Source organism: Prionailurus viverrinus, chromosome D4, assembly GCF_022837055.1.
Source record: "Prionailurus viverrinus isolate Anna chromosome D4, UM_Priviv_1.0, whole genome shotgun sequence".
NCBI classification, from domain to species: Eukaryota; Metazoa; Chordata; class Mammalia; order Carnivora; family Felidae; genus Prionailurus; species Prionailurus viverrinus.
Genome location: NC_062573.1, coordinates 94,327,723 through 94,353,127, shown reverse-complemented (window position 1 = coordinate 94,353,127; position 25,405 = coordinate 94,327,723). Strand labels below are relative to the sequence as shown.

The 25,405-nt window shown below is 57.7% G+C and overlaps 3 protein-coding genes across 16 annotated transcripts in view; 2 read left to right on the top strand and 1 right to left on the bottom strand.

Annotated features, from left to right (window-relative positions):
* Positions 1-7,938: 7,938 nt before the first annotated feature.
* Positions 7,939-24,027, bottom strand: NOXA1 (NADPH oxidase activator 1). 11 transcript variants are annotated; one of them, XR_007146375.1, is made up of 15 exons: positions 23,894-24,027; positions 19,619-19,701; positions 18,569-18,677; positions 16,828-16,962; positions 16,474-16,581; positions 15,465-15,524; positions 15,144-15,187; positions 14,501-14,633; positions 13,395-13,551; positions 13,141-13,199; positions 12,746-12,900; positions 12,254-12,587; positions 11,852-12,165; positions 9,329-11,496; positions 7,939-8,702 (listed from the first exon to the last, which is right to left on the bottom strand). XR_007146375.1 is itself a non-coding variant. In XM_047830599.1 (14 exons), the coding sequence occupies exons 1-13, from the start codon at positions 23,063-23,065 to the stop codon at positions 11,875-11,877; spliced, it is 1,845 nt and encodes a 614-aa protein (XP_047686555.1). In that variant the 5' UTR covers positions 23,066-23,362; the 3' UTR covers positions 9,256-11,496; positions 11,852-11,874. The 11 variants fall into 11 exon arrangements, 4 of the variants coding, with proteins under 4 accessions (XP_047686555.1, XP_047686558.1, XP_047686557.1 ...); XR_007146372.1 differs by lacking the exon at positions 23,894-24,027 and adding an exon at positions 22,889-23,362; XR_007146376.1 differs by lacking the exon at positions 23,894-24,027 and adding an exon at positions 22,889-23,362 and having other exon boundaries at positions 12,254-12,368.
* On the top strand, positions 8,218-11,487 carry ENTPD8 (ectonucleoside triphosphate diphosphohydrolase 8). The gene is made up of 9 exons (XM_047830618.1): positions 8,218-8,343; positions 8,435-8,552; positions 9,436-9,586; positions 9,732-9,891; positions 9,987-10,217; positions 10,307-10,570; positions 10,818-10,928; positions 11,074-11,208; positions 11,292-11,487. Exons 1-9 carry the CDS (start codon positions 8,218-8,220, stop codon positions 11,481-11,483), a joined length of 1,488 nt encoding a protein of 495 aa, XP_047686574.1. The 3' UTR covers positions 11,484-11,487.
* Positions 22,605-25,405, top strand: part of EXD3 (exonuclease 3'-5' domain containing 3) — an 81,775-nt gene continuing 78,974 nt past the window's right edge. For 3 of the 4 annotated variants that reach the window (XM_047830591.1, XM_047830593.1, XM_047830590.1), the window contains exon 1: positions 23,463-23,592. The gene's annotated coding sequence lies outside the window, so the exon portion shown is untranslated. Of the gene's footprint in view, positions 22,698-23,462; positions 23,593-25,405 lie in introns of those variants that run through there. The other variant, XM_047830594.1, reaches the window with a different exon arrangement.

Below are 25,405 nucleotides of genomic sequence, written 5' to 3'. Positions count from 1 at the left end.
AATGAGATTTACTCCAGGGATGCAGGATGGTTGAACATCCACAAATCAGTCAATGTGATACACCACATTAATAAAATGAAGGATAGGGGCGCCTGGGTGGCTCAGTCGGTTAGGCGACCGACTTCAGCTCAGGTCATGATCTCATGGTCTGAGTTCGAGGCCCGCGTCGGGCTCTGTGCTGACAGCTCAGAGCCTAGAGCCTGCTTCAGATTCTGTGTCTCCCTCTCCCTCTGACCCTCCCTCGTTCATGCTCTGTCTCTCTCTGTCTCAAAAATAAATAAACATTAAAAAAATAATAATAAAATAAAATGAAGGATAAAAATCATATGATCATCTCAATAGATGCAGAAAAATGATTTGACAAGGTTTAACATCCATTTATGATAAAAACTTAATAAAGCAAATATAGAGAGAATGTACTTCAACATAATAAAGTCTGTACATGACAAATGCACAGCTAATATCATACTCAATGCTGAAAAGTTGAAAGCTTTTCCTCTAAGATCAGGAATGAGACAAGAATGTCTACTTTGCCGCTTGTATTCGACACAGTACTGGAAGTCTTAACCAGAGCAATTAGGCAAGAAAAAGAAATAAAAGAATTCTAAATTGGAGAGGAAGAAGTAGAATTGTCACTATTTGAAGATGACATGATATGTCTAGAAAACCTTAAAGGCTCCATCAAAAAAAAAAAAACAAAACAATAAACAAATTCAATAAACTTGCAGGATACAAAATCAATACACAAAAATCTGTTGTATTTCTTTACACTAATGAACCATTATCAGAAAGAGAAATGAAGAAATAATCCCAGTTACAATTGCACCAAAAAGAATAAAATACCTAGGGATACATTTAACCAAGGAGGTGAAAGACCTACATATTGAAAACTATAAGACATTGATGAAAGGGGTTGAAGAAGATACAAATGAATGGAAAGGTATTTCATGCCCATTGATTGGAAGAATTAATATTGTTAAGATGTCCATACCACCCCAAACAATCTACAGATTGAATGCAATCCGTATCAAACCCCCAATGGTATTTTTTACAGAACTAGAACAAACAACCCTAATATGCATATGGAACCACAGAAGACCTGAAACAGCCAAAGCAATCCTGAGGAAGAACAAAGCTGGAGGCATCATGCTCCTTGAGTTCAAACTATTTTACAAAGTTATAGTGATTAAAACATTATGGTATTGGCATAAAAACAGACACATAGAACAGAACAGAGAGCTCAGGAATAAACCCATGCATGTACGGTCAATTAATTTACAACTGAGGAGGCAGGAATATTCAATGGAGAAAGGACAGCCTCTTCAATAAATGGTGTTGGGAAAATTGGGCAGCACCATGCAAAAGAAGGAAACTGGACACTATCTTCCACCATACACAAAATGGATTAGACTTGAATGTAAGATCTGAAACCATGAAACTCCTAGAAGAAAATAGGTTAGAAGCTCCTTGATATAGGTCTTGGTGATAATTTTTTTTTAAATGTTTATTTGTTTTTGAGAGAGTGTGTGTGAGTGGGGGAGAGGCAGAGGCAAAGCAGGCAGAGGATCCGAAGCGGGCTCTGTGCTGACAGCAGCGAGCCTGACATGGGGCTTGATCCCACCACACACCAGATCATGACCTGAGCTGAAGTCAGATGCTTAACTGACTGAACCACCCAGGGGCCCCTTGGTGATGAGTTTTTGAATCTGACACCAAAAGCAAAAACAACGGCAAAAATAAAATATTGGGACAAGGTCAAACTGAAAATCTTCTGCACAACAAAGGAAACCATTAACACAATGAAAAGGCAACCTGCTGAATGAAAGAAAATACTCATATATCTGAAAGTGGCTAACATCCAAAATATGTAAGGAACTCATGCAACTCAATAGCAAAAAACTAAATAAGCTGATTAAAAAATTAGCAAAATATCCAAATAGATGTTTCTCCAAAGCAGACATACAGGTGGCCAACAGACACATGGAAAGATGCTCAGCATCATTCATCGTCAGGGAAACACAAATCCAAACCACAATGAGATAACCCCTCACACCTGTCAGAATGTCTAAAATCAACAACATGATGGGGCGCCTGGGTGGCTCAGTTGGTTAAGCGGCCGACTTCGGCTCAGGTCATGATCTCGAGGTCCGTGAGTTTGAGCCCCGCGTCGGGCTCTGCGCGGACAGCTCAGAGCCTGGAGCCTGTTTCGGATTCTGTGTCTCCCTCTCTGTGACCCTCCCCTGTTCATGCTCTGTCTCTCCCTGTCTCAAAAATAAATAAAAAACGTTAAAAAAAAATAAAAAATAAATAAAATAAAATCAACAACACGAGAAACAAGAAAAAGGAATCCTCATGCACTGTTGGTGGGGATGCAAACTGGTGCAGCCACTCTGGAGAACAGTATGGAGGTTCCTCAAAAAGTTAAAAATAGAACTACCACATGATCCAGCACTCCCACTTCTGGGTATTTATCTGAAGATGACCAAAACACTAATTCGAAAAGATATATGCACCCTGATGGTCACTGAAACATTATTTATTTATTTTAGAAGATTTTTAAAAGTTTATTTCTTTTTGAGAGAGAGAGAGAGAGACAGAGCATGAGTGGGGGAGGGGCAGATGTGGGGAATAAACTTAGGAATTCCCTGAGCCTGCACTGATGGGTTAACAAGGCGTGAAAAACTAGAAAGCCACAGGATGTTCGCACCCAAGTTTGGGTAAAGGAGATTAGGCAAAGTGCGACAAAGGTCCCAGTATAGGACAAAGGCACAGGAAGAGGGACTCTCGGGATGAAAACATCCAAGGTGAGGTGAACAACATTAGGTATCCAGGGCGGAAAAGCCCCCCAACTTAGTTTAATAGCAGAAAGCTGCTTTCACAGGAAGGAAGGACCAAATTAGGTAAACAGGTAAATAGGGATATAGTCGCTGCGGGTGAAGTTGCCCAGAGCAGAGCTAATTAGCAAAAGAAAGGTGCCTTGTTGACCCAGAGGTAGCCTGCTCAGTCTTTCTGGTCCCCTAGGCGAGTTTAGGTAAACAAGTCAAGTCTGCTGTAAACAACCTTTCGCTAGGAGCCAGGATTTTGTTTTGTGTTAACCCAAACCCCTAACCCCGAATATCTTCAAGACCCCCTTTCCCTCACGTCCACGAGTTAATGTTCACAGATTTATTGTCTCTTTGTGCACGTCCATCGCCATATCTGTAAGCCTTCTGATCCTAATAAAAACAGAGCAAGGACCCTTACTTGGGGCCCTTGTCTTCTCCCAGACATTAGCCATCTCTCACTTTTAATCCTGTGTCTGCTCTCTTGCTGGACAAGAAAGAACTTTAGACTTAGAGTCTATGTCAGGCAGAGAGAGAGGGAGACCCAGAACCCGAAGCAGGCTCCAGGCTCTGAGCTGTCAGCACAGTCAACATGGCACTCGAGCTCACGCACTGTGAGGTCATGACCTGAGCCAAAGTCAGACTCTTAACCGACTGAGCCATGCAGGCACCCCTTGAAACAATATTTATAATAGCCAAGATACTTAGACAAAACCTAAGTGTCCATCAGTGGATGAATGGATATAGAAAATATGGGATGTATGCGAGTTGTATATAATGGAATATCACTCAGCCATCAAAAAGAATGAAATCTTGGGCACCTCGTGGCACAGTCAATTAAGTGTCGACTCTTGGTCTTAGGTCACGATCTTGTAGTTTGTGAGTTCGAGCCCTGCATGGGGCTCTATGCTGACGGGTGAAGCCTGCTTGGGATTCTGTCTCTCCTTCTCTCTCTGCCCCTCCCCCGCTTGTTCTCTCTCTCTCTCTCTCTCTCTCTCTCTGTCTCTCTCTGTCAAAATAAATAAACTTTAAAAATTTTTAAAAAGAATGAAATCTTGCATTTGGAACAACATGGATGGATGTTGGGGGGATTCTGCTCAGTGAAACGAGGTAGATGGAGTCTGACAAAGACCATGTGACCCCTTACATATGGGACCCAACCAGCACCACAAAGCCAAACTCATGGATACAGAGACCAGAATAGTGGTTGCAAGAGATGGGGGTAGAGAGCGGGAGACATGGGTAAAGTGTTTGGCTTGGTTTTGTTTAAAGAAGTGGAATTTAAAAAGCCCACAGATACTGGGGCGCCGGGGTGGCTCAGTTGGTTGAGCGTCCAACTTCAGCTCAGGTCATGATCTCACAGTTCGTGGGTTCGAGCCCCACATCAGGCTCTGTGCTGACAGCTTGGAGCCTGGAACCTGCTTCAGATTCCGTGTCTCCCTCTCTCTCTGCCCCTAACCCACTCGCATTCTGTCTCTGTCTCTCTCAAAAATAAACAAACATTAATAAATAAATAAATAAATAAATAAATAAATAAATAAACAAAAAGCCCATAGGTACTAGATCATTGTTCTGAAAACTGGAAAATTCAGACAAAAGAAAAATTTTAAAAGATGTAAATTCTAAATAAATAGAAGAGAAATTGTGCTCGTGGATTGAAAGACTCAAACTTGTGGCGCCTGGGTGGTTTAGTCGGTTAAGCGGCCGACATCAGCTCAGGTCATGATTTCACGGTTGGTGAGTTCGAGCCCCGTGTCGGGCTCTGTGCTGACAGCTCAGAGCCTGAAGTCTGCTTCAGATTCTGTGTCTCCCTCTCTCTGACCCTCCCCCGTTCATGCTCTGTCTCTCGCTGTCTCAAAAATAAAAAAACGTTAAAAAAAAATTAAAAAAAAAAAAAAAGAAAGACTCAAACTTGTAAAGATGTCAGAAACACAGAGGAGCTACAGTGGTAGTTAAAAGGAAGAAGAAAATGGGAGGGGGGGCTCCTCACACATGGCACTGAGACCCCCTGCAGACTGTAGTGGCCAGCACAGAAGTGGGGGCATGGGGACACAGGACAGCCCCAGAAACAAGCGTAGCTATTCGTACAAAGGTGAACAAGGGTTCATACAGAAAGGATGGTCCTTTCCCCAGATGTGTCTGGAGTGATCAGTTGTCCACAAGGAAGGCCGTGGTCCTCAGCCTAAGCGGCACATCTTACACAAAGTTTAACTGGACCAGGGCTCTAAACACCCACCATGAAGCTATAAGGCCTTTAGGAAAAAGAAATCTTGAAGATCTGGTAGATGAGAAGTCCCCAGTAATGACATGCAAGGTGCCACCCCCCCCGGAGAACACACTGATAAACTGGATTGCATCAGGAATTCAAAATGTTGCTCTGTGAAATACACTATTAAGAAAACGAAAAGACGACCCACCCACAGACGGGGAGAAAAAACTTGCAAACCATATCCGTGACAAAGACAAAGGGGTAGACGGAGAATATATAAAGAACTCTTTAAACTTAACAGGAAGAGATCAAATAATTCAGTTTCAAAATGGGCAAAAGACATGATACCATCAGAGAGGATATATGTGTGCAAATCCGTGCGTGGAAAGGTGTTCAGCATCACAGCCAGGGTGCATGCATCAGATTGGCTACAATAAAACATTGGCTCCAAATGCTGGCGGGAAGGCGGGGTGCAAAGAACCTGGACCTGGCTCTGGAAACAGGCAATTTGGAACTAAGTGAGGCGTGACTCAGCCACAGGCTCAGCAGCGGTCTCCTGGGTGAGACTCAGGCACCAGGATCCGTGGCAGCTCTTCACCAGAGTGGAAACTCCCCGGATGCCTCACGCCTTCCACGGGGGCAGGCCATGCAAACTGCAGCCTGTCTATGCAGACTGACTCAGGCACAGAGCAGGGACCTCAGAGCCCATGGTGGCTGCTGGGCCTCAGGCCTCACACCTATCCCTGTGGCCAGGAGACAGAACTGTGACAGGAGCCAGTTGGTGGGGCTGGGCTGGGCTGGGGCCGGGGCGTGACCCTGGAGGGGCAGAGGAGGGGTGCCTGGTGAGTCCGACTGTGGCAGTGCTCCTGTGAGCCCACACGTGTGCACAAAAGCGGGGTAATGTTACTGTATGCTTGGAATCACCAGACAAAAACCTTGCTGAGAAGCTGAATCTCCCTCCTCCCTGGACCACAAGCTAGCCGGGCCTCTGGCCTTTGCTCTGGTCAAGCCCTGGGTCACCTGACTGACCTGCCCTTAGCCTGAGCGGAAGCACCGGGCCTCCCACTGGGGGAGGGGGAGGTTAGAGGGCAAAGTCTGAGCACCTCCAGGGAGGGGTGGGGGCCCACCTGGGTGGTCACCAAATGCGGCAGGTGGGGCAGGAGAACTCTAGGCAGCAGGTGAGGCTATAACCCTGGGTGATGGGGTGGGGGATTGGTGTGTGGAGTGTGACCCTAAGTAGTGGGGGATTAACCCCCAGCGGGGGCTGAGTTCAACCCCACGGAGCCTCTGTGGGCCAGTCTGTGATCTGGGGGTGGGTGGCACCAGCCCCCAGTGGACAGAGTTCGCAGCTCTGTCACCTGCCTGGTGAGGTCCAAGCAGAGGTGGGCGGTGACTAGCTGAGGGAGAGAGAGAGGCGGGACCGCACCCAGCAGGTGCCTGAGAGACAGCAGCCTGCTTCCTCCTTGCGGCAGCCAGCTCTCCAACAGCCCAGGTGAGGGGGCTGTACTGGGCTGGGGGTGCTGTCTGGGTCTGCGGGGCTATCCTAGTCTAGGGGGTGCTGTTCTGGTCTGGGGAGAGCTGTCCCGGTCTGAGGAGGGCTGTTCCGGCCGGTGGGGGGGGGCAACCAGTCCTGAGGGAGGGTGTTCTGACTGTGGGGGAGTCTGCCCATCCTCTTTGCCCACTCACTGGGGACTCAAGCTGAGGAGTCTCAGATTGCTGTATCCCTTGGAGGTGAGATATGAGGTGGGGTCCCAGTGTCCCTGGGTCCTACCTGTCACCTGTTTGTGTGATGTGGCCTGTGACCCAGGTTCTGGTTTGGGGACACAGGCTGGGTCCCCTCTGGGCCTCACCAACCCCGAACCCCCATCTTCCCACCTTCAAATGGGTCCCTAATCCACACAGCCTGTCCCACGCCGCGGGGTGGGGGTGGGGGGGGCCGAAGCCCCAAGACAATGGCATCCTCACCCTTGCCTGTCACTCCATTTGAAATAAGCACATGAGGGATGTTTACGCTTTTGTGAGACACAGTGTGATACAAAATCACAGGAATCTCTGGGCCTGGAAGACCCCAGACAGCTGTCTCCTTTGGACAGAAGCACCAGCGGGGCCGAGGCTCCCGGCAGTCCTGTGCGTATGGCCCGGCTTGGGGACGCTTGGGGCCCGGGGAGGGTCCTGCAGGGGCCAAGGCCACTGAGCTGGGCACCTCGGCCCTGTGCAAACTGCACTCCAGGCTCAGCCTCGGCCAGCTGCCCGGGGCGGGGTGTGGAGCCAACTGCAGAGCTTCCAAATCAGATGAGAGAAGGCAACGGTTGGTTTTCGAATAGAAACCAACGTCTTTGTTCAGAACTCCCTGATCTCAAGTTCCTTTCAAGAAAATGTGCTCCTTGGGGCCCTGCCGACCTCACTCATTAGGACACAAGGGAGGCTGCTTGGGAGCAGTTATATGTCTAGCTGGTCCCCTGTCCTCACCTGGTTCAGGGCCGACCTCAGGGCTCCCAGAGTGAAGATCCTACCCTGGGGGAGGCCTGGGGAGAGGGCTGCAGAGAGGAGGCGGGGGGGTGGGAGGCAGGGTCCTGGGTCCCCCAAGGTCAGTCTGGAGCTGACCTTCAGAACTGGGACTCCTCCCGGGAGGGTGGGGAGAGTGAGAGCGCCTGGGGGGCTCAGTTGATCAAGCGTCTGACTCTTGATTTTAGCTCAGGTCATGATCCCAGGGCCGTAGGGTCTCGAGCCCCAAGTTGGGCTCCACACTGAGCATGGAGCCTGCTTGGGATTCTCTCTCTTTCTCTCTCTCTCTCTCTGCCCCCCTCGCTCTCTGCCCCCCCCTCTGCCCCCCTCACTCTCTCTCTGCCCCCCTCGCTCTCTCTCTCTCTCTCTCTGCCCCCCCCTCTCTCTGCCCCCCTCTCTCGCTCTCTCTGTCTGAAAAGAAGAAAGAAAGGGGCTCTTCTGGACCCCATCATCACTGTATGTCCCAGGCTGGACCCTGGCTCCACAGCACTCCTGGGCAGGCCCGGCTCCTGGGGTGTGGTCTTCAGCTTTGCCCACTGACTGAGCTCAGACGTGCTGAGCCCCAGGGAGGACGGGGTGGCTCTCCAGGGCAGCAGTGTCTGTGGCAAGGGGCGTCCGGTGCCCACTGCTGCCCACACCCGCAGGTGCCAGCCCAGCCCTGCCCTGCCCTGCCCTGCCCTGATGGGGCTGACCTGGAAGCCGCGGGTTCTCACGGCACTGCTCGGGGCGGCAGTGGCCTCAGGCCTCACCATGCTCATTCTCATTCTGGTGGAGGCCACTGATGTCCTCCTGCCCACAGACACCAAGGTAGGCCCCCAGACCCCGAGCAGTGGGGAGGTTGGGCTGGGCTGGGCTGGGCGCTGGCCCCACGCCCTCCTGACCTTGTTGTCACTCTCAGTTTGGGATTGTGTTTGACGCGGGGTCCTCCCACACGTCCCTCTTTGTGTACCGGTGGCCAGCAGACAAGGAGAACGACACGGGTGTGGTCAGCCAGGCCCTGGTCTGCCAGGCGAAAGGTCAGTAGGCAGCTCTGGGGACAGAGCGGGTGTGCACGGCTGTCGGCTGCTGTCTGGGAGGGATTCCCGGCGAGGCGGAGGGTTGGGAGGTGGTACAGGCCGGAGCCAGCTGAGCCACATTTACATCCTTTAGCAAATCAGCAGATCAACCTACAGGAAAAGTGGCTCAGAGAGGTTGAGTGAATTACCCAAGTGGCACAGATGGTCAGTGCGGAACTGGACCAGAACCCACATGTGCCTGCACAGAAGTGGTACAGTGCCTGCCCGGTCCTTCCTGCCTCTTCCAGCTTCTGGAGGCTCCTGGGCTGTGGCCACATCATTCCAACCTCTCCCCCCAACCTCACGTGGCCTTCCTCCTCATGTGCCTTGAACTTCCCTCTCCTCTCTCTTAGAAGGAAATGGGTCATCAGGGGTCGCCTGGGTGGCTCAGTCGGGTAAGCGTCCGACTTCAGCTCAGGCCACGATCTCCCGGTTCGTGAGTTCAAGCCCTGCGTCGGGTTCTGTGCTGACAGCTCAGAGCCTGGAGCCTGCTTCACACATTCTGTGTCTCCCTCTCTCTGTCCCTCCCCTGCCTGTGCTCTGTCTCTCTCTCTCTCAAAAAATAAAACGTTAAAAATTTTTTTTTAATTAGAGGATATGGGTCATCGGATTTAGGGCCCACCCAGGGAATCCAGAATGATCCCATCTTAAAACCCTTAACTTAATTACATCTGCAAAGATCCCTTTTCCAAATAAAATCCCACTCAAAGATCTCAGTGGTTAGGACATGGGCATACCTTTTGGGGGCGGTGGGGGGCGGAGACACTGTTCAACTCCCCACAGGCTCTTCCGGCCCAGCCCAGCCTTCAGGCCTGGAGCCTCGTCCTGGGGTGCTGTGTTTCAGGGCCTGGAATCTCCTCCTATGCCTCCAATCCTGCACAAGCCGGTGAGAGCCTGCAGGGCTGCCTGGAGGAAGCGCTGGCGCTGATCCCAGAGGCACAGCAGCGGAAGACACCCCTGTTCCTGGGGGCCACGGCTGGCATGAGACTACTCAGGTGAGCTGGGCTGACTTGAGGCCTATGGCACATCCGTGAGGAACAGCTCCGAGAGCCGTGGTGGTGTCAATGCCTTGGGCCAGCGGGCGGAGTGGAGTGGGTGTGGGTCTCCTGCCAGCTCGGGCTGCTGGTCTTTTCTGTCCAGCCAGAAGAATAGCTCTCAGGCAAGAGACATCTTCGAGGCGGTCACCCAGGTCCTGAGCAAGTCCCCCCTGGACTTCTGGGGTGCTGAGCTTCTGGCCGGGCAGGACGAGGGTGCTTTAGGTTGGATCACCATTAACTACGTCCTGGGCATGCTGGTCAAGGTGCTGTGTGCAGCCCGAGGGTGGGGGTTGGATGACCAGGGGCGGTGGGTCAATGCGGCTGGTCCCAGGACTCAGTGCCCCCTGTCTGTGCTCAGTACTCCTTCTCTGGAGAATGGATCCAGCCTCTGGAGGGGACACTGGTGGGCGCCCTGGACATGGGTGGAGCCTCCACCCAGATCACCTTTGTGCCTGGAGGCCCCATACTGGACAAGAGCACCCAGACCACCTTCCGCCTCTACGGATCTGAGCACAGTGTCTACACCCACAGCTACCTCTGTTTCGGGCGGGACCAGATGCTGAGCAGGCTTCTGGCACAGCTGGTGCAGGTCGGCTGGGCCACAGAGGAGGGGGAGGCGAGCTGGGGTGGCCTGTGGCCCTGGGCTGGGCTCAAGGCCACCTCCCTGCCCTCCCGCAGAGCAGCTCCGGCCCCCTGGTCCGCCACCCATGCTACCACAGCGGCTACTGGGCCACGCTGTCCCCGGCCGCCCTCTACGAGTCCCCCTGTGTGCACACGGCAGCCCCTCCAGAGCTGGCCGGGAACCTCACTGTGGAAGGGACAGGGAACCCCGGGGCTTGTATCTCAGCCATCCGGGGCCTCTTCAACTTCTCCAGCTGCCAGGGCCGAGGACACTGTGCCTTCAATGGGGTCTACCAGCCCCCTGTGCGGGGCCAGTTCTATGTGAGCTCCCTACCCTGTCCTCCCCAGGGTCTCAGCCTCCTTCCACGGCCCCGGGCCCCAGGGGTCTGACCCCAGGTGGGCCCAGGATGAGCCCTGCACAGGCGGGCTCTTGGGAACTCTGGGGCCCCGCATGGGGGCAGGGGGGGACTTTGCCTGGTTTGTCCAGGGCTCCTCTGACCCGGGCCCACCGGGCATCACCCCAGTGCCCAGGGAAGACACACAGCTCATCACCCCCCTCTACCCCCAGGCCTTCTCGAACTTCTACTACACCTTCCACTTCCTGAACCTCACGTCCAAGCAGCCACTGGCCACTGTCAACGCCACCATCTGGGAGTTCTGCCAGAGGCCCTGGAAGCAGGTGGGTGGATCCCAGGGCCGCCCTGGGTCTCCGAGCCGCAGCTGTCACAGGCACAGACCTCAGCAGGCAGGGACTTGGGGGGACCCTGTCCCTGGGAGGCTGGGAGTGGGGACATCAACTGGCTCCTCACCTCCCGGGCCCCCAGGTGGAGGCCAGCTCGCCCGGGCAGGACCGCTGGCTTCGTGACTACTGTACCTCGGGGCTGTATATTCTCACGCTGCTGCTTGAGGGCTACGGGTTCAGTGAGGAGACTTGGCCTGGCATCGAGTTCCGCAAGCAGGTGACCACCTGGCCCAGGGCGAGGGCGGGTCAGGGGCTCCAGGGCAGCCGCCCACGGCACTGAGCAGCCTGTGTGTCCCACAGGCTGGTGGCACGGAGATGGGCTGGACGCTGGGCTACATGCTGAACCTGACCAGCATGATCCCGGCCGAGGTGCCTGCCCAGTGGCGGGCACAGAGCTATGGCATCTGGGCGGCCGGGGTCGTCTTTGCCGTGCTGACTCTCGCGGTTACTCTGGGGGCTGTGGCAGGCCAGCTCCTCTGGCCCCAGGGCTAAGCTGGGCGGCTGCCTGATGGCGGAAGGCACGGGCTCAGCTCCCACGGTCTGAGCTGGTCAGAGCCTCCCTGATCTCCTGACCCCTGCCAGGTCCCCTTGTCCCGTGGGCTCTGGCCCCACGGTCAGATGGCCCCCGTGGATGCAGGAGGTATTGTGGCCTCCCCAGGGCGACAGGTGATAAATGCCAGGCCACAGGGGCCCCTGCAGCATTCCAAGGCTCTGTGACCTTCAGTGTTAGCGGGACATGGGGCCCAGTCAAGCCCGGACGTGGGAGTGACTGCTGAAGAAGGGGTCGGCTCCCTGGGAGAGGCTGGCAGGGCTTCAGGAGGTTGGCGGAGGGGCCCGGCCCGAACAGGGGTATCACTCACCCTGAGGGGAGGTATCCAGGCTCCTAGGCTTCTCTGGGAGCAGCCCCATCCCCCATCCTCAAAGCCTCCATCGGGCCCTCACAGCGGACAAGCCAAGAACACAGACCACACCTTAGTGGGGGGAAGATTGCTTTATTAAAACCGTTCTTGCCACGGGACTTCCTAGGGCTGATTTCCTCACTGGGCTTGGGGTATGTGGGGCTCCAGGTGGGGGTGTTGGGCTCCTCACATGTACTGTCCAGCTGGGACCACGAAGCACTTGGGGAAAATGCCGATGCGGCCATCACAGTGGCCCTCCAACCAGGCCGGGTCCACTGCACGCGAGGGGATGTCAGTGTTCCTTAGGGCACATCAGATAGTATCTGCTCACAGAAACCCCTTTGGCCCCAGCGCCCCACTGACCTTCACACAGGACGTCCACGATGTCCCCCAGCTGTAAGTCCAGGTCCTCAGGCCCCTGGGCAGAGTAGCTGTGCCGGGCCACCACCTGGTAGAGGACAGGCCGGCCGCCCGCTCCCTGTGGCAGGGGAGGGCTCCAGGGTGGGCCGGCTGCAGAAGGGCCCCAGGGCCTCCCCCGCCCCACACGCACCGGGACCCACACCGGGCTCTCCTGGGGCTCACCCGGCACTGGAGCCGCAGGACCCCAGGGCTGGCCGCCTTGTCCCGCCAGGCCCTCTGTAGCACCTCCTCCCTAGCAAGGGGGACCCAGTGCCCCTCGTTGCTGGGGTCTTGGTAACTGCAGAGAAACTCCTCCAAGTGAGCGGGGGGGGTGGGGGGGGACCGGGGGGTCTCTGCCAGGGCACAGATGTACCAGCCCCTCTTCCATCCCCTGCCCTGGGGCTTCTGCCCTGGGCCAGGCTCAGAGACCTCAGGTCCCACCTCTGACTGGCTCACCTGAGCTGCCCGTGCTGGGCCTGGTGGGGGAGGGCCTGGCTCAGCAGGGTCCGCAGGCTGGACAGGTCAGCTCCTCTTGGGACCTTCAGGGCCAGTGTGAAGGCACACTGCACTATGAGGGTCGCCAAGGACTCAGGGTCCCCCACGGCCACTCCCTGGGACAAGGCAGAAAGGCAGTGGTCAGCTTGTAAAGCCCCAAATCTCCATGCACAAGGCCCAACTGGGGTCGCCTTCCAGCTGGGGCTGAGGGTGGGGACAAAGACGGTGGCAGGGGGCCGGGGCTACAGGCCTGTAAGCTGCTCATCAGCTGGGGTCCCCAGGGCCATTTGAAGGGATGGGGCCTAGCCTCAGGGCCCCAAACACCAGAAGAGTGGGGGTGACACCAAGGCTCTTACCCCAGCGTGAGAGGGGTCTTCAGAAGGGCCGGGGTCTGGCTCCCCTGCCACCCGCAGCCCTGTGGAGGTTGACAGAGCGGGTTCTCAGGTGGAATGTTTTGGAGCAGAGGACCTGCCTGGACCACACGCCCACTGGGAAGCACAGGTAGCCAATCTGCTCCTTAGGGGACAAAGAGGCTGCTCCCCACACCCCCAGATGCCTGCCCCCTTCCCCCAGTATCCCTGCCCACCGCCTGCAGCCCAGGAGCCCTTACCTGGAGGAACCTGTTTGCCAACTTGTTCCACACTGGGCCTCTGCAGGGAAAGCCACAGGCTTGGAGCAGGGGCCAGGGATGGGGGCCCTGGGGGTGGGGCAGTGTCCCTGGCTTGTGGAAGCAGGTCCAGTGGTGAGGCGTACGGCCTGTGAACCAGCTGACCACCGGCAAGCCAGAAATGCAACCCGTGTTGGGGTGTGTTCAGGGCAGGCACCGGGTCCCCACAGTCCTAGCGACCACAGGCAGGCTGCCTTACATCAGTGCGGATGAAGCTGTCATCCCGGGTGGTCCCAGGTGGAGCCTGAGGACCCAGGCCAGGGACCAGCTGGACCTCACCCTATGCTGGATGTGCTGCAGGGGCAGCAGGGCACCCCAGAGAGGCCCCGGGGTCCAGGCCATCCTGACTCCGTTCTGACTTCAGGTGAGGGTCTGGAAGTTCATTGGTAAAGGAAGCATTTGGACTTCAGCCTATTTACCAGCTGGTTAACGCACTTCAGAAGCTATTCGCTATTGTGCCAGGAGGCTCGAGGGCCTAAAACCCCTAAGTACCATGAACTTAGTAAATGCAGCTTTAACCGCATGCAGGAAGTTAATAAAGCACAGCTGTGACAGAGAATAACCGCTAAGGGCACAGGTCCGTTCAACTTGAGTTAGCTGAGCACCAGGGAAAAGAAAGGGAAGTGACCGCATATTCCCTCATGAAGTCCTTTGATAAAATGCCTGTTCAGTTCAACCACCTGCTCTGTGCGTGGAGGCCCCTCTCCTGGTGCTGGTGCGGGAGGGGGTCAGCCACGCCACTCCTGGCTGCACCTGCCTGGGAGAAGCCCGTGTCCAGGAAGGAGGGCTGGGGTGGCAAGGGCCACGGCTGGATGGCGCAAGACCCAAGACCCAGATGCACAGGCTGCAGGCCAGGCCCCCCAAGGCCTATGGCCGGGTGAGGACGGCCATCAGCAGGCCCCCCCCAACCCTGGTGTCTGGCTCCGGCCCTGTCTCTGACCCGACAGAGAAAGCCAAGGCTCTGTCCCCCAGCAGGGCACGAGGTCGCCCGCCAGAGACCCGCAGAGCGCCTGGCTGTGGCTGCTGTTCCCCATCTCCGGGTCACCCACCTGTTCATCGGAGAGGACAGGCGTATGGTGGTCAGCCTGCCCCGCCTGCCCAGGGCCGACCTGTGTCTCTGTCTCAGGGGGCTTCCTGGGACCACAGGCGGTGCGGGTTTTCCAGGCCCCGGTGACTGCAGCCCTAGGGGAAGAGGGGGGGGGGGGGGCGGGGCCCTGACCTCAGGACTTCCTCCCGGACAACCTGAGGAGGGTCTGGAGTGTGGAGATGAGGGTTAGGTCCGAGCAGGGCCCCAGGGCGTGGGGCTGGCTCTAGTCGAGCAACCTTGAGCACCAGCCCCTCTCCCGAGTGGGGACAGCCCCATCCGTGAGGCTCCAGTCTGGCAATGCCGGAAGTGTAATCACGCCAGCCTGCAGTCCCGCCAGCACCCTCCCTGGGCACCTTGGCTCTGAGCTTTTGCGCTGCTTGGAGTCATCACGACCGCAGTCTCAACTCCCCTCTGGTGCCCGCCAGGGCCAGAGTGACGCCTCTATGAGAGGGGGGCACCCCTCCCCTGGCATCAGGGGCTCCGGCCACATCCACTCTGGAAAGGGGGTGTGACAGTCCTGGCCCCTGGCCAGGTCTGCACGGGGGCTCCGGCCTCAGGCCTCACACCAGGGCCTCTGCCCCAACAGGAGGGACGCCCCTTCCTACCGTGGGGCGGCTCCAGGCCTGGCTCTGCCATCTGCACCCTGAACCTGTGGGCACAGAATGCCATCCTCTCTCAGGATGCAGACCCCGGTGGGTGAGTTCGGGGCGGGGAGGCCGAGCAACGCTCCTCCCCACCCCCCCAAGCAAGACTGCGTGATTTTTATAGACTGTCGCACAGAATAGGCCTGCTACTCCCGATTCCAGGTCAGAGGAACACTGGGGACGGTCCAGAGCATTTTCCTCCCATAACAGTAAAAAGGTGCGAAGGGCTCAGGCCTGCAAACTGACAGAGAAAGCCGGGCTGGCTGGCAGGCCACCACCCACCTGGGGCTGCTGAGGCTGGATGTCCTCCTGCCGGTCGGCAGGGAAGGCAGAGGATACCACCTGGTAAGGGACAGCAGGGGGACAGCAGGGGGACAGCCGGGTCAGCAGGCACCAGCCCCAACCCCCAGGGGGCTCTGTGACGTTGGCTCCCAGCCCTTGCTACCCACCGCACCCCCCTGAGTCTCCCATCTGCGGGGCAGGGGCCTGACCCAAGCTGCCAGACTGCCACCATGAGGGCTGGGAAGGTAGGAAGAATACGTCTGATAAAGGAAGACATCTGTGCTGAGAGTTTCAACTTGTTTTTAGAACAATTTTTGAAATATTTTTGTTTCTTAGAGGTCTTATACTGTGATAAGTGGACTCTAAACTGATCAACGCAGCTCAGAACCGCCTGGCCCCCACCAGCAGATGTTTGCGAACATGAGGTGTCTGTGGCAGGTGACCTCGCCAGCACTTTTAACATGGCCACATGCAGCACGCCGGCCCTTGGTGACCTCGGCCCTTGGGGTGCCGGGGCTAACCCAAGGGCCACCAGCTTGAAGTCAATGTGAATTTTCCTTGTGCGCACAGGAGTTATTTCCCTGTGTTCCCCAGTGTTCTGTGATTCTGGTGGTGCTGCCCGGCCCTGACCACGGGGTAGGCATGAAGTGGCCCGGGCCAGCCTACCTCGGGCCTCCCTGAGATCTCACTGTCCGGGGCAGAGATGCAGGCAGACAGAGCCAAGGAGATTCTGAGGCCAGAAAAGCATGGCTGAAGTGGAGGCAGGCGGGGGAGCCTCGGGGGTCCCCGTCAAAAAGGCATGGGCTCCCTCCTCTGCAGCCAACTTCTGGTGGCCTCTGTGTCCTGGTTCCAAGAGCCCGGGATCTGTAAACTCCACCTGGAGGCACTGCTTCTGACCTAGGAAGCTCCCGTATGTCTGCAGCTTGGGGGCGGCCGGTCCCTCCCCAGTTTGCTGGCTGCTGCTGGCCCCTGAGCACCTGGGCTGGGAACCGAGATGCTGCCCCCTTACCTTGGCCTTGCCCAGGAAATCCACTGGTTCCAGGAGCTCCAGGTGCCACCTGTGGGGCCGGAAGACCTCACCGCTGGGGCCCTGCCGAGGCTGCAGGTGCACCTGTTTCTGGAGGGGGCCCGGCCAACGCAGACCTGAGCATCTGACCAGGGCGGTGGTCTCAGGGGGCCCCTCCACCCACTTGTCACAGACTACAGGAAGTCCTTCCCCAGCCCCCACACCTGGGCACATGGGCCCCCTCCCTTTAGAAAGTCTTGGGGGGCCTGTATAGATATGAGCCCTGCACGGTGGGCTATGGGACCAACAACCCCAAGGGGTGGGGACGACCTGCTTTCCTCCCTGCCCCCCCCTCACCTGCACTTGGTCCAGGGCAGTGCACAGGTGGTCTCGGGCCCCTTCTGACCCCTTGGAGAGGGCTTCCTCTAGGCTGCGGGTGGCCTCAGCCCAGAGACCCAGGCGGCACTGTGCGGCCCCCAAGTTGAAGAGCACCTGGGAGCCAGGGGACAGCCCACTCCCTCCCTTAGTCCCCTCCGGCCTTTGGGTCTCAACCCCCCCCCCCCCCCCCCGCCTCGCCCCGCCCCGCCTTTGCCCCAGATTCTACCCCGGGGCGTGCTCCCAGTCCCACCCCCGACCTTTCTCCTGGCCTCATTGCCACTATGTAGCTCCAGCTCCAGTCTCATGGTCCCCTCCCAGGTCTCACTCCTAGATCAGACCTTCTGGCCCGGATTCCGGACCTCCCCGCCCTTCCCCCCACCCCCTCCCGTTCTGGCCTGGGCTCCCAGTCTCACCCCCAGCCCCTCTCCTGGCCTCACCTCCAGTTCCCTTCCGGCGCCTCTCCCGGCCCCACCCCAGCCCCTCCCCTGGCCCCACCCCCGGCCCCCTGCCCGGCCCCCAGCCCGTCCCCCAACCCCTCTCCCGGACCCACTCCCAGCCCCTCCGCTGACCCCGCCCCACCCCAGCCCCTCCCCTGGCCCCACCCCCGGCCCGAGCCACGACAGCGAGGGCTCTTCTGGCCCAGGAGCCTGGCTCAGGGCTAGGCAGCCGGTCCGTGGCGGCGCCGGTGCGGGGCTCTGCCGGGCAGGCCTCACTCTCCAGACCCCCCCATCCGGAGCGGTTCATCGCTCTGGCGCTTCTCTGCTCCAAAAATCAGGGGCGGATTTCTGGGCGCGGGAAGCATCCTCTCTGCCTGCCTCACCCCCATTCTGCATCTGGCCAAACCCCTTTTGCGGCCCCTTCGTCTGTGTGCTGCCCTGTCAGTGCATGAGTCTGGGGTGCCGTCCAAGGAACCCATTTCTCTGTCCTGTCCCCGTCCCCACTCCCGTGTCACAAGACGTTTGACAGACAGTTTGGGTTGGGTTAAGGCTGCCGCGGCCGGACATACCGAGGGCAGAAGCAAAGTTGCCTGGTGCTCCTGGGAGCCGACCTCCCCACTGAGCCCCTGCTGCTGCCACCGAGGCAGCAAGTGCCACCCAACTTGGCCCAACGTCAAGAGAAACCAACACACTCCCTCCGCGCGGCCCTCTGTCCCCGTGGCCTGCCAGGTGACACCACACCCCCAGAGCCAGCTGGCCGCCCTCTGGAGACTCCTGTTACGAGGCCAGGTGGGGGTCACTGCCAGGCCATTCCTCCCCGCGCTCCCCACCGCCCTGCACTGTTCAGTGCCCTGGGCCAGGGGACCCCACCTGGAGGGGCTTTCCCACGACTCGTTTCTTGCAACACCGCTTGTTGGGGGAAGGCTGCAAGGCAGCCAGTTTCCGGGAGCACTGCGGTGTCCTCTCCACTCCCCTTCCTTGGTGTCAGCCACAGAGAGCCAAGCTGTGCTGCTTCCTGACCCCACCTGCCTTTCACCTGTCTGCTCTCTGCCCCTCCCTGCCCTTCTCCTGGGCAAAGCACTCCTGGTGGCCTCTAACTTCTTCTACCCTCCCGCTTCCTCAGGATGAAAGAGTGGCCAGAGGGAGCCTCGGTCAACACGGCCCCACCTGTGACAGTGAGAAGAGGATGGAACCCAGAGGACGGGGCCTGAAGGACCACCCGGGCCACCCGCAGGCAGCACCCCCAGAGCCCCGGCGGGCCACACTTCCCGGTGCAAGCTCACCTCCCAGGCATGCAGCTTGAACCGCAGGCCCAGCTGTGTATAGTCAATGGCGGTGTTGTCCCTCAGCTGTGCCAGGGCCAGACGGAAGTCACACAGGGCCTCCTGGAACCTGTGGGCAGTGGGGGAGCCAGCAGCGAGGGGGACCTCAGTGGCTGCAGGGAAAGGGACCAAGCCCTGCCCCAGCCTCCCCACCACCCCAGCTCCAGGGACACCTGCTAGGGGGCAGTGGTGGTCACCCAGGTCTCAGCACATGGTGGGCCCTCAAGTCCCAACACACGGGTCATGGACAGACTGGCTGTGAGGGGCATGGGGGCACCACATCCGGGGTGTGAGGTGATGCCAGCTCTGATCCAGTCCTGATTCCTGGGGACCTCACTCACTCTGCCGCCTAGAGCCCCTGTCTGTACCCCAGACCCTCTTCCACATTTCCCTCCTGCTTCATAGGACCCCCAACCCTGTGGGCCTCCTGCCGCAGAGACCGGCTGGACACTCCTTGGCCTCCACTAGAATCCCCATCTCCTCCAAGGAGGCTCCTGGACCCATGAGAGGAGGAGGTTGTCCCCAGAGCCGGCCTGCCTGGCATGGGGCCTGCCTGCCGTGGGGCTTGTCCTGGGGCTAGGTGGGGTAGGGGGAAGCCGGGCCTGTCCTGCAGAATGTTTCCTCCTCTGGGAAGGACCACAGTGCAGAGAGCCCAGGTGAGCATTGAGGACCCCAACCCCCTCCCTGCCCTGGGACACACCATTCCTGCAGCCCTGTTCTAAGTTTCCTCATCTGCAGAATGGGTGTAATCACGCCATCCCTGCTGCAGCAAAGATGTGGTGAGGAACAAAGGAAGAGGTGCCCGCGAAAGCGCCCTGTGAACCTCAGCACAGAGACAGGGCTCACCGTGTGGCTGTTCCCTGTGTCCTCCTCCAGGCTTCCCTGAAGCTATGGAGGAGGGGGTGGGCAAGAGAAGGTGCCCCATGGGGAGAGAGGAGGCGGGGAGCACAAGAATGGACTTTGCAGAGACAAAGGGCCCTCAGAGAAGAAACGAGACACCTCTGTGCTCACCTCTCCAGCTGGAAGCTGGCCACTCCTCGCTGGAAGAAGCCCACAGCCATGCAAGTGTCCTTGGTCACTGCTTGGTCAAATGCCTGAGGACAGAAATGCCCACAGATCACCAAGGTCTGCAATTCCATCACCCCTGTGTCACAGATACAGCCCAGACAGATGACCAGCGACGGGGGGGCCAAGGAATTTCACTGGTCCCCACAACAGCCTGCATGCAGGGCATCACCACTCAGTTTCCCTCAGTGGCACAACCTAAACCAGCCTGAGCTCCCGAGGAGCAGAGAACACAGCCACAGTCCAGTCTGTTTACGGTAATGACAAGGGGGTACAAAAAAAGGAAACACTGTGGCACATTAATGATAGTTACCTCTGGGGGATGCAGTTATGCAAGATTTTTGTCTTTTTAAAATCCTATGTGGGGAGGGGCGCCTGGGTGCCTCAGTCGGTCAAGCGTCCGACTTCGGCTCAGGTCATGATCTCACGGTTTGTGAGTTCGAGCCCCGTGTCGGGCTCTGTGCTGACAGCTCAGAGCCCGGAGCCTGCTTCGGATTCTGTGTCTCCCTCTCTCTGACCCTCCCCCGTCCATGCTCTGTCTTTCTCTGTCTCAAAAATAAACATTAAAAAAAACCTTAAATCCTATGTGGGGAATAAACTTCAGAATTCCCTGAGCCTGCAGGATGGGTTAACAAGGCGTGAAAAACTAGAAAGCCACAGGATGTTCGCACCCAAGTTTGGGTAAAGGAGATTAGGCAAAGTGCGACAAAGGTCCCAGTATAGGACAAAGGCACAGGAAGAGGGACTCTCGGGATGAAAACATCCAAGGTGAGGTGAACAACATTAGGTATCCAGGGCGGAAAAGCCCCCCAACTTAGTTTAATAGCAGAAAGCTGCTTTCACAGGAAGGAAGGACCAAATTAGGTAAACAGGTAAATAGGGATATAGTCGCTGCGGGTGAAGTTGCCCAGAGCAGAGCTAATTAGCAAAAGAAAGGTGCCTTGTTGACCCAGAGGTAGCCTGCTCAGTCTTTCTGGTCCCCTAGGCGAGTTTAGGTAAACAAGTCAAGTCTGCTGTAAACAACCTTTCGCTAGGAGCCAGGATTTTGTTTTGTGTTAACCCAAACCCCTAACCCCGAATATCTTCAAGACCCCCTTTCCCTCACGTCCACGAGTTAATGTTCCCAGTTTCATTGTCCCTTTGTGCACGTCCATCACCATGTTGGTAAGCCTTCGGATCCTAATAAAAACGGAGCAAAGACCCTTACTCGGGGCTCTTGTCTTCTCCCGGACATTAGTCGTCTCCCGCTTTGAATCCTGGGTCTGCTTTCTTGCTGGACAAGAACTCCAGACCCAGGGTCCATGACAACCCTATTTCTGATAGTTCTCATGAAAGGACACACTCTTTATCTATTAGAATCAGAAAGAACAAAAGTTTTAGTGTGTGTGTAAAGCACAGCTCTTCCCTACACCTCACTCAGAAATGACGTTGTCTGTTCCTAACGAGGACAGTGGCTATCAGTTAGACACAGGCAATCAGTCGGAGGGGCTTCACGCTCTTACAATCTGGCCAAATGGGGGGCTTGTGCAGCCCTGGGTTTGACCTAAGGTTGAAGGGATGCACGGAGGCCCTGATGCGGGGGGCGCTCAGTGCCAGAGAGGTCCATTTGTTTGCCACCCTGCCAGGAACAGCAACCAAATCAGGCTCACACAGGTTCCTATCAACAGACCACAGTCCTCTCTACACCCCTCCTCACCTGCCCTGCTCCCCAGAGACACTTGTATTCATTGCAGCAATTCCGTCTGCTTTCAAAAATCTCCACGTTTCCGGGGCGCCTGGGTGGTGCAGTCGGTTAAGCGTCCGACTTCAGCCAGGTCACGATCTCGCGGTCCGTGAGTTCGAGCCCCGCGTCGGGCTCTGGGCTGATGGCTCAGAGCCTGGAGCCTGTTTCCGATTCTGTGTCTCCCTCTCTCTCTGCCCCTCCCCCGTTCATGCTCTGTCTCTCTCTGTCCCCAAAATAAATAAAAAAACGTTGAAAAAAAAATTAAAAAAAAAAATCTCCACGTTTCCAATTGAAGTGCCCATGCTTTAACTACTGAATTTTATTGTCTTTCCACAGTCCTCCCTCTCCTATTGGGTAGAGGATTTAATACCGTATTCTTCTGCTCACCACCTCTGGCCCCTCTGTCTGGTTAAATCACAGTTTATAAGTAAGTGATAACTGGATTGGCCTCACACCTACCATTCGCTGTTGAACTACCTGCTGTCAGCGATTGTGTTCCCGTTCTTAGGTAACATTTTAAAACTGAAATAGTTCCTGAGAATTGTAGATTTGTATGCAGATGTAAGGAATGACAGAGGAGATCCCTTGTAAGATTTGCCCAGTTCTGCCCGCCCCCGCCCAACTCCTGTGGTGAATTTTATAAGATATTGACATGGGCACTCTCCTGCAATACCTAATTCTCTTTTCATTTGTGTCATTTTCCAGGTAACTGTCACTGATGGTCTCCATAACTGTAGGATCCTGTTTCTTTTTACTGGGGAGATTTGGGGACCAGAACAATGAGTAGAGTGCTGCTGGATTTTTGCGGAACATGAATCACTTTAAAGAACACAAAGCATTTAAAAGGCGGCGAGTGGCTTGGTGCTGCCCCCTCCGCAGAGGCAGGTATGTGTGTGTGCCCGTGTGCACTTTTGAGTCTTGCTTCTGTTTTGGGGGACATATTGGGAAACAGAAGTACTCAGATCAGACGAGACAGACCTCACCTCCTTGCCCGGCATCTGATGAAGTCCCCTGCTCTAAGCTCTACACCTCGGGAAGCAGGTAAGTCCCCTCCAAGCAAGATCCGGCCTCGAGCCTACTTCCGGATATGTCACACCCTGAGCACCTGAACCACTAGCAAGAGCCCCGGCCTCTCTCCTTGACTGGGGAGTGTGGCACGTGGTCATCACCTAGTGGAGGTGGTGAGGGAGCCCAGCACCTCCATCATGGCCCAGACTCGGTTCTGGTGGGACCCCCCCGATCACACAGTTCCCACCTGCTTCAGGTGTTCATTGAGGCGGAACCCTGGGGGGACATCCCCAGGTGACTATCAGGAAGAAGGGCGGGAGGGGGGGGGACCCCGGGCTCATCCCTGTAGCTGGGTCTTTATCGCACCGCTCCTTGACCCGGAGCAAGGTAAGTAAGGTTCCCCAGGGCCAGAGAACAGCCTCCCCAAGAGGTGGGGTCTCCGCGACCAACCCTGGGGGCGCCCGGCTGTCAGGCCCCCGGCTCACCCGCAGCGCGGCCTCCGGGTCCCCGGCCAACAGGTGCACGCAGCCCACGTTGAAGCACATCCTGGCGGACGGCTCCGGGTAGCCCGAGAAGAGGCGCAGGGCACAGTCCCAGTCCCCGCGCGCTACGGCCTGCGCGCCCCGGTCCCATTCCCGCAGCAGGTCCCCGAGAGAGGGCATGGCGGCGTGGACACCCGCGGAACCGTGCGGCGGAAGTCCGCGCTTCCGGGCGGGAGCGCTGCGGGCGCGGCCGGCGGCGGCGGTGGGGGTCCCGCGAGGGGTCCGGCGGGACGACTGCGGGCCGAGGGCCGCGAGGCAGGGCCTTCAGGGTCGGGAGACTAGCGTGGGGATGTGGGGCCCCCACTCCGAGGCCGGCAGGGTATCCGGGCGGGACGCGGCGCTGGGAGCGCGCGGAGTCCACGAGCCGCGGGTGCGCCGTCTCCTGCTGCCCAGAGCGCCCTCTCGCGGCAGAGCGACCCCGCCCCTCCCCACGGCCCCGCCCCCGCAGGGACCGCCCCTCCGCATCCGGCCCCGCCCCCCGCTTATGCCGCGCCCCTCCGGACTTCCGTCCGGGGCTCCCCGAGTTCGCTCTCCCCAGCCCGCGGCGCCTCCGGCAGTGTGGGTCTCGGTGCGCCGGGGAAAGCCGTCCGGGCCTGCCGCTACCGCCGCGGCCGGGCCAGGGTTCCGGGCGGACCCCGCGGGCTCAGGTGAGAGACCGCCGGGGCGGCGGGCCGAGGTGGGGCGGTCTCGGGGTCTGCAGGGGCGCGGGGAGGCAGGGCAGGGCCGAGCGGGGCTGTGGCCGAGCCGGCGGCCTGGCCGGCCCTGAAGGTGGTGGGGGTGGGCCCTCCACTGCGGCCCCTGCCCCGCCAGCCCGCGGACCGAGTCTGCGAGGAGCGAAGGCGTCGTCGTTCCGGCTCCGCTGGGAGGGGAGAGCCGCGGGGGCCGGTCCTGGGGCCGGGGGCGGGCCACGGTGGTCTGGGGTCTCCCACGGCGGCGGCCCGCGCTCACCCTCGCTCAACTTCGGGGGGAAACTCGGGGGGAGGCCCCGAGTCTCACTCGTGGAAAACCAGGTCGTGGTGACGTGCCAGGGGCTCTTCTGGGGCCCGTCGGTCCTGTGCTCCCTGTCCCTGGCCCAGACGGAGGCTCAGAGGGCAGGACTAACCCAGCCCAACCCACCCCTGTGGCAGGCGGAGCCCCTGCCCTGTGCCCTGCACAACCTCATTCACTAGAAAGTGGAGGCCCTCTGGGGCCAGGAGCCTCTCCCTGCAGGGGCCCCAGCCTCTCGGGGGCACAGGTCCCTACCGCCACTCCCATACAGGTCTTACCTGCTGTCACATCCTTCACACCTGTGTTAGAGAAACAACCAACAGGTGTACAGAGAGATGGATTGACTTTAAACAGCTGTGGGGGCTGGAAAATCCAAACTCTGCGGGAGAGCCAGGGAAGAACTCAGGGTTCAACTTGAGTCTGGGGGCAGGGTTCACTCTGTTCTCTTAAGGCCTTCCCCTGACTGGATGAGGCCCACCCACGTTAGGGAGGCTCATCTGCTTTAGGACAAGTCTACTGTTGTACATGTTAATTTCATGTAAGAAATGCTTTCACAGCAACCCGTGACTGTGTTTGGCCAAACATGTGGACACCACGGCTTTGCCAGGGTGACACAAAATGAGCCATCACAACACCCAACCCCAGAAATGCTCCCGTAGACAGGCTCTGTCCTTTCGTGCACATAAGAGAACACCCTGGCCCCCACGGTCCAGGGGAGGCTCGGGTCCTGGATGGCTGTCAGAACTCAGAACTCAGCTGTAACTCAGGGACCTGACTTGCCTTCCATGTTGGCCATCCTCTCTCCCCCGTCGGGCCTGTGGGTCCTGTGACCTGGGAGCCACTCTGCTCGGTTATGGCTGAGTCTCCTCCCTGGGTGATCCTGGTCCAGCTCTCTGACCCTATAGACTTCTTTACCTGAGGAACGGGAGCGCTGAGTCCTGGCCTGGCAGAGCGCTGTGACGACTCACAGACATCGCCTGTGATGTGCTTGGAAGGGCACCTGTGCCCCCGAGGACCTGCTTCCTCCCCAGTGGGGGCTGAGGCTCCCCGTCCTGCTGGCCTGGAGGTGGGTGGCAGCACTGGTTCCCTTTCCCGCCGTGCTGCTCCCACACCGGCTCTGGGTGGCCTTCCTGCAGACCTGTCAGGGTCACTAGTAACCTCCTCCCTGGGCATGGCTCATCCTCCCCACTCATTGCCTGGCCTCAGGGACATGACCCCCTCCCCCACCCCAGTCCCCCAAGCCCCCCGGCTGCCCCTCCTGCCTCCCCTGGGCTCTGGCCTGGCCTTTCTGTGCCCTCGCTCCCCAGTGGTCCCATTGTTTGAATTGCCTTTGGGCACCTGCCTCATTGCTCTTTTATCGACTTCTCTATTTCCATAATAAAAAGATGAAAAAAGTCCCATCCCTGTGCCTGTCACCATACCCTAACATTCACCGCAGCTCTGTTCATGAAGCCCCAAACTGGAAACAACCTA

Excerpts from the sequence above, each read along its gene's own strand:
- ENTPD8 (XM_047830618.1), top strand. The coding sequence starts at position 8,218 with ATGGGGCTGACCTGGAAGCCGCGGGTTCTCACGGCACTGCTCGGGGCG. Across the intron at positions 8,553-9,435 it reads CCTGGTCTGCCAGGCGAAAG|GGCCTGGAATCTCCTCCTAT; the intron begins GTCAGTAGGCAG and ends GCTGTGTTTCAG. Across the intron at positions 9,587-9,731 it reads GCTGGCATGAGACTACTCAG|CCAGAAGAATAGCTCTCAGG; the intron begins GTGAGCTGGGCT and ends TTTTCTGTCCAG.
- NOXA1 (XM_047830599.1), bottom strand. The coding sequence starts at position 23,065 with ATGCCCTCTCTCGGGGACCTGCTGCGGGAATGGGACCGGGGCGCGCAG. Across the intron at positions 16,582-16,827 it reads CTGCCCTGGACCAAGTGCAG|AAACAGGTGCACCTGCAGCC; the intron begins GTGAGGGGGGGG and ends GGCCCCCTCCAG. Across the intron at positions 12,166-12,253 it reads CGTGGACGTCCTGTGTGAAG|TGGACCCGGCCTGGTTGGAG; the intron begins GTCAGTGGGGCG and ends CCTCGCGTGCAG.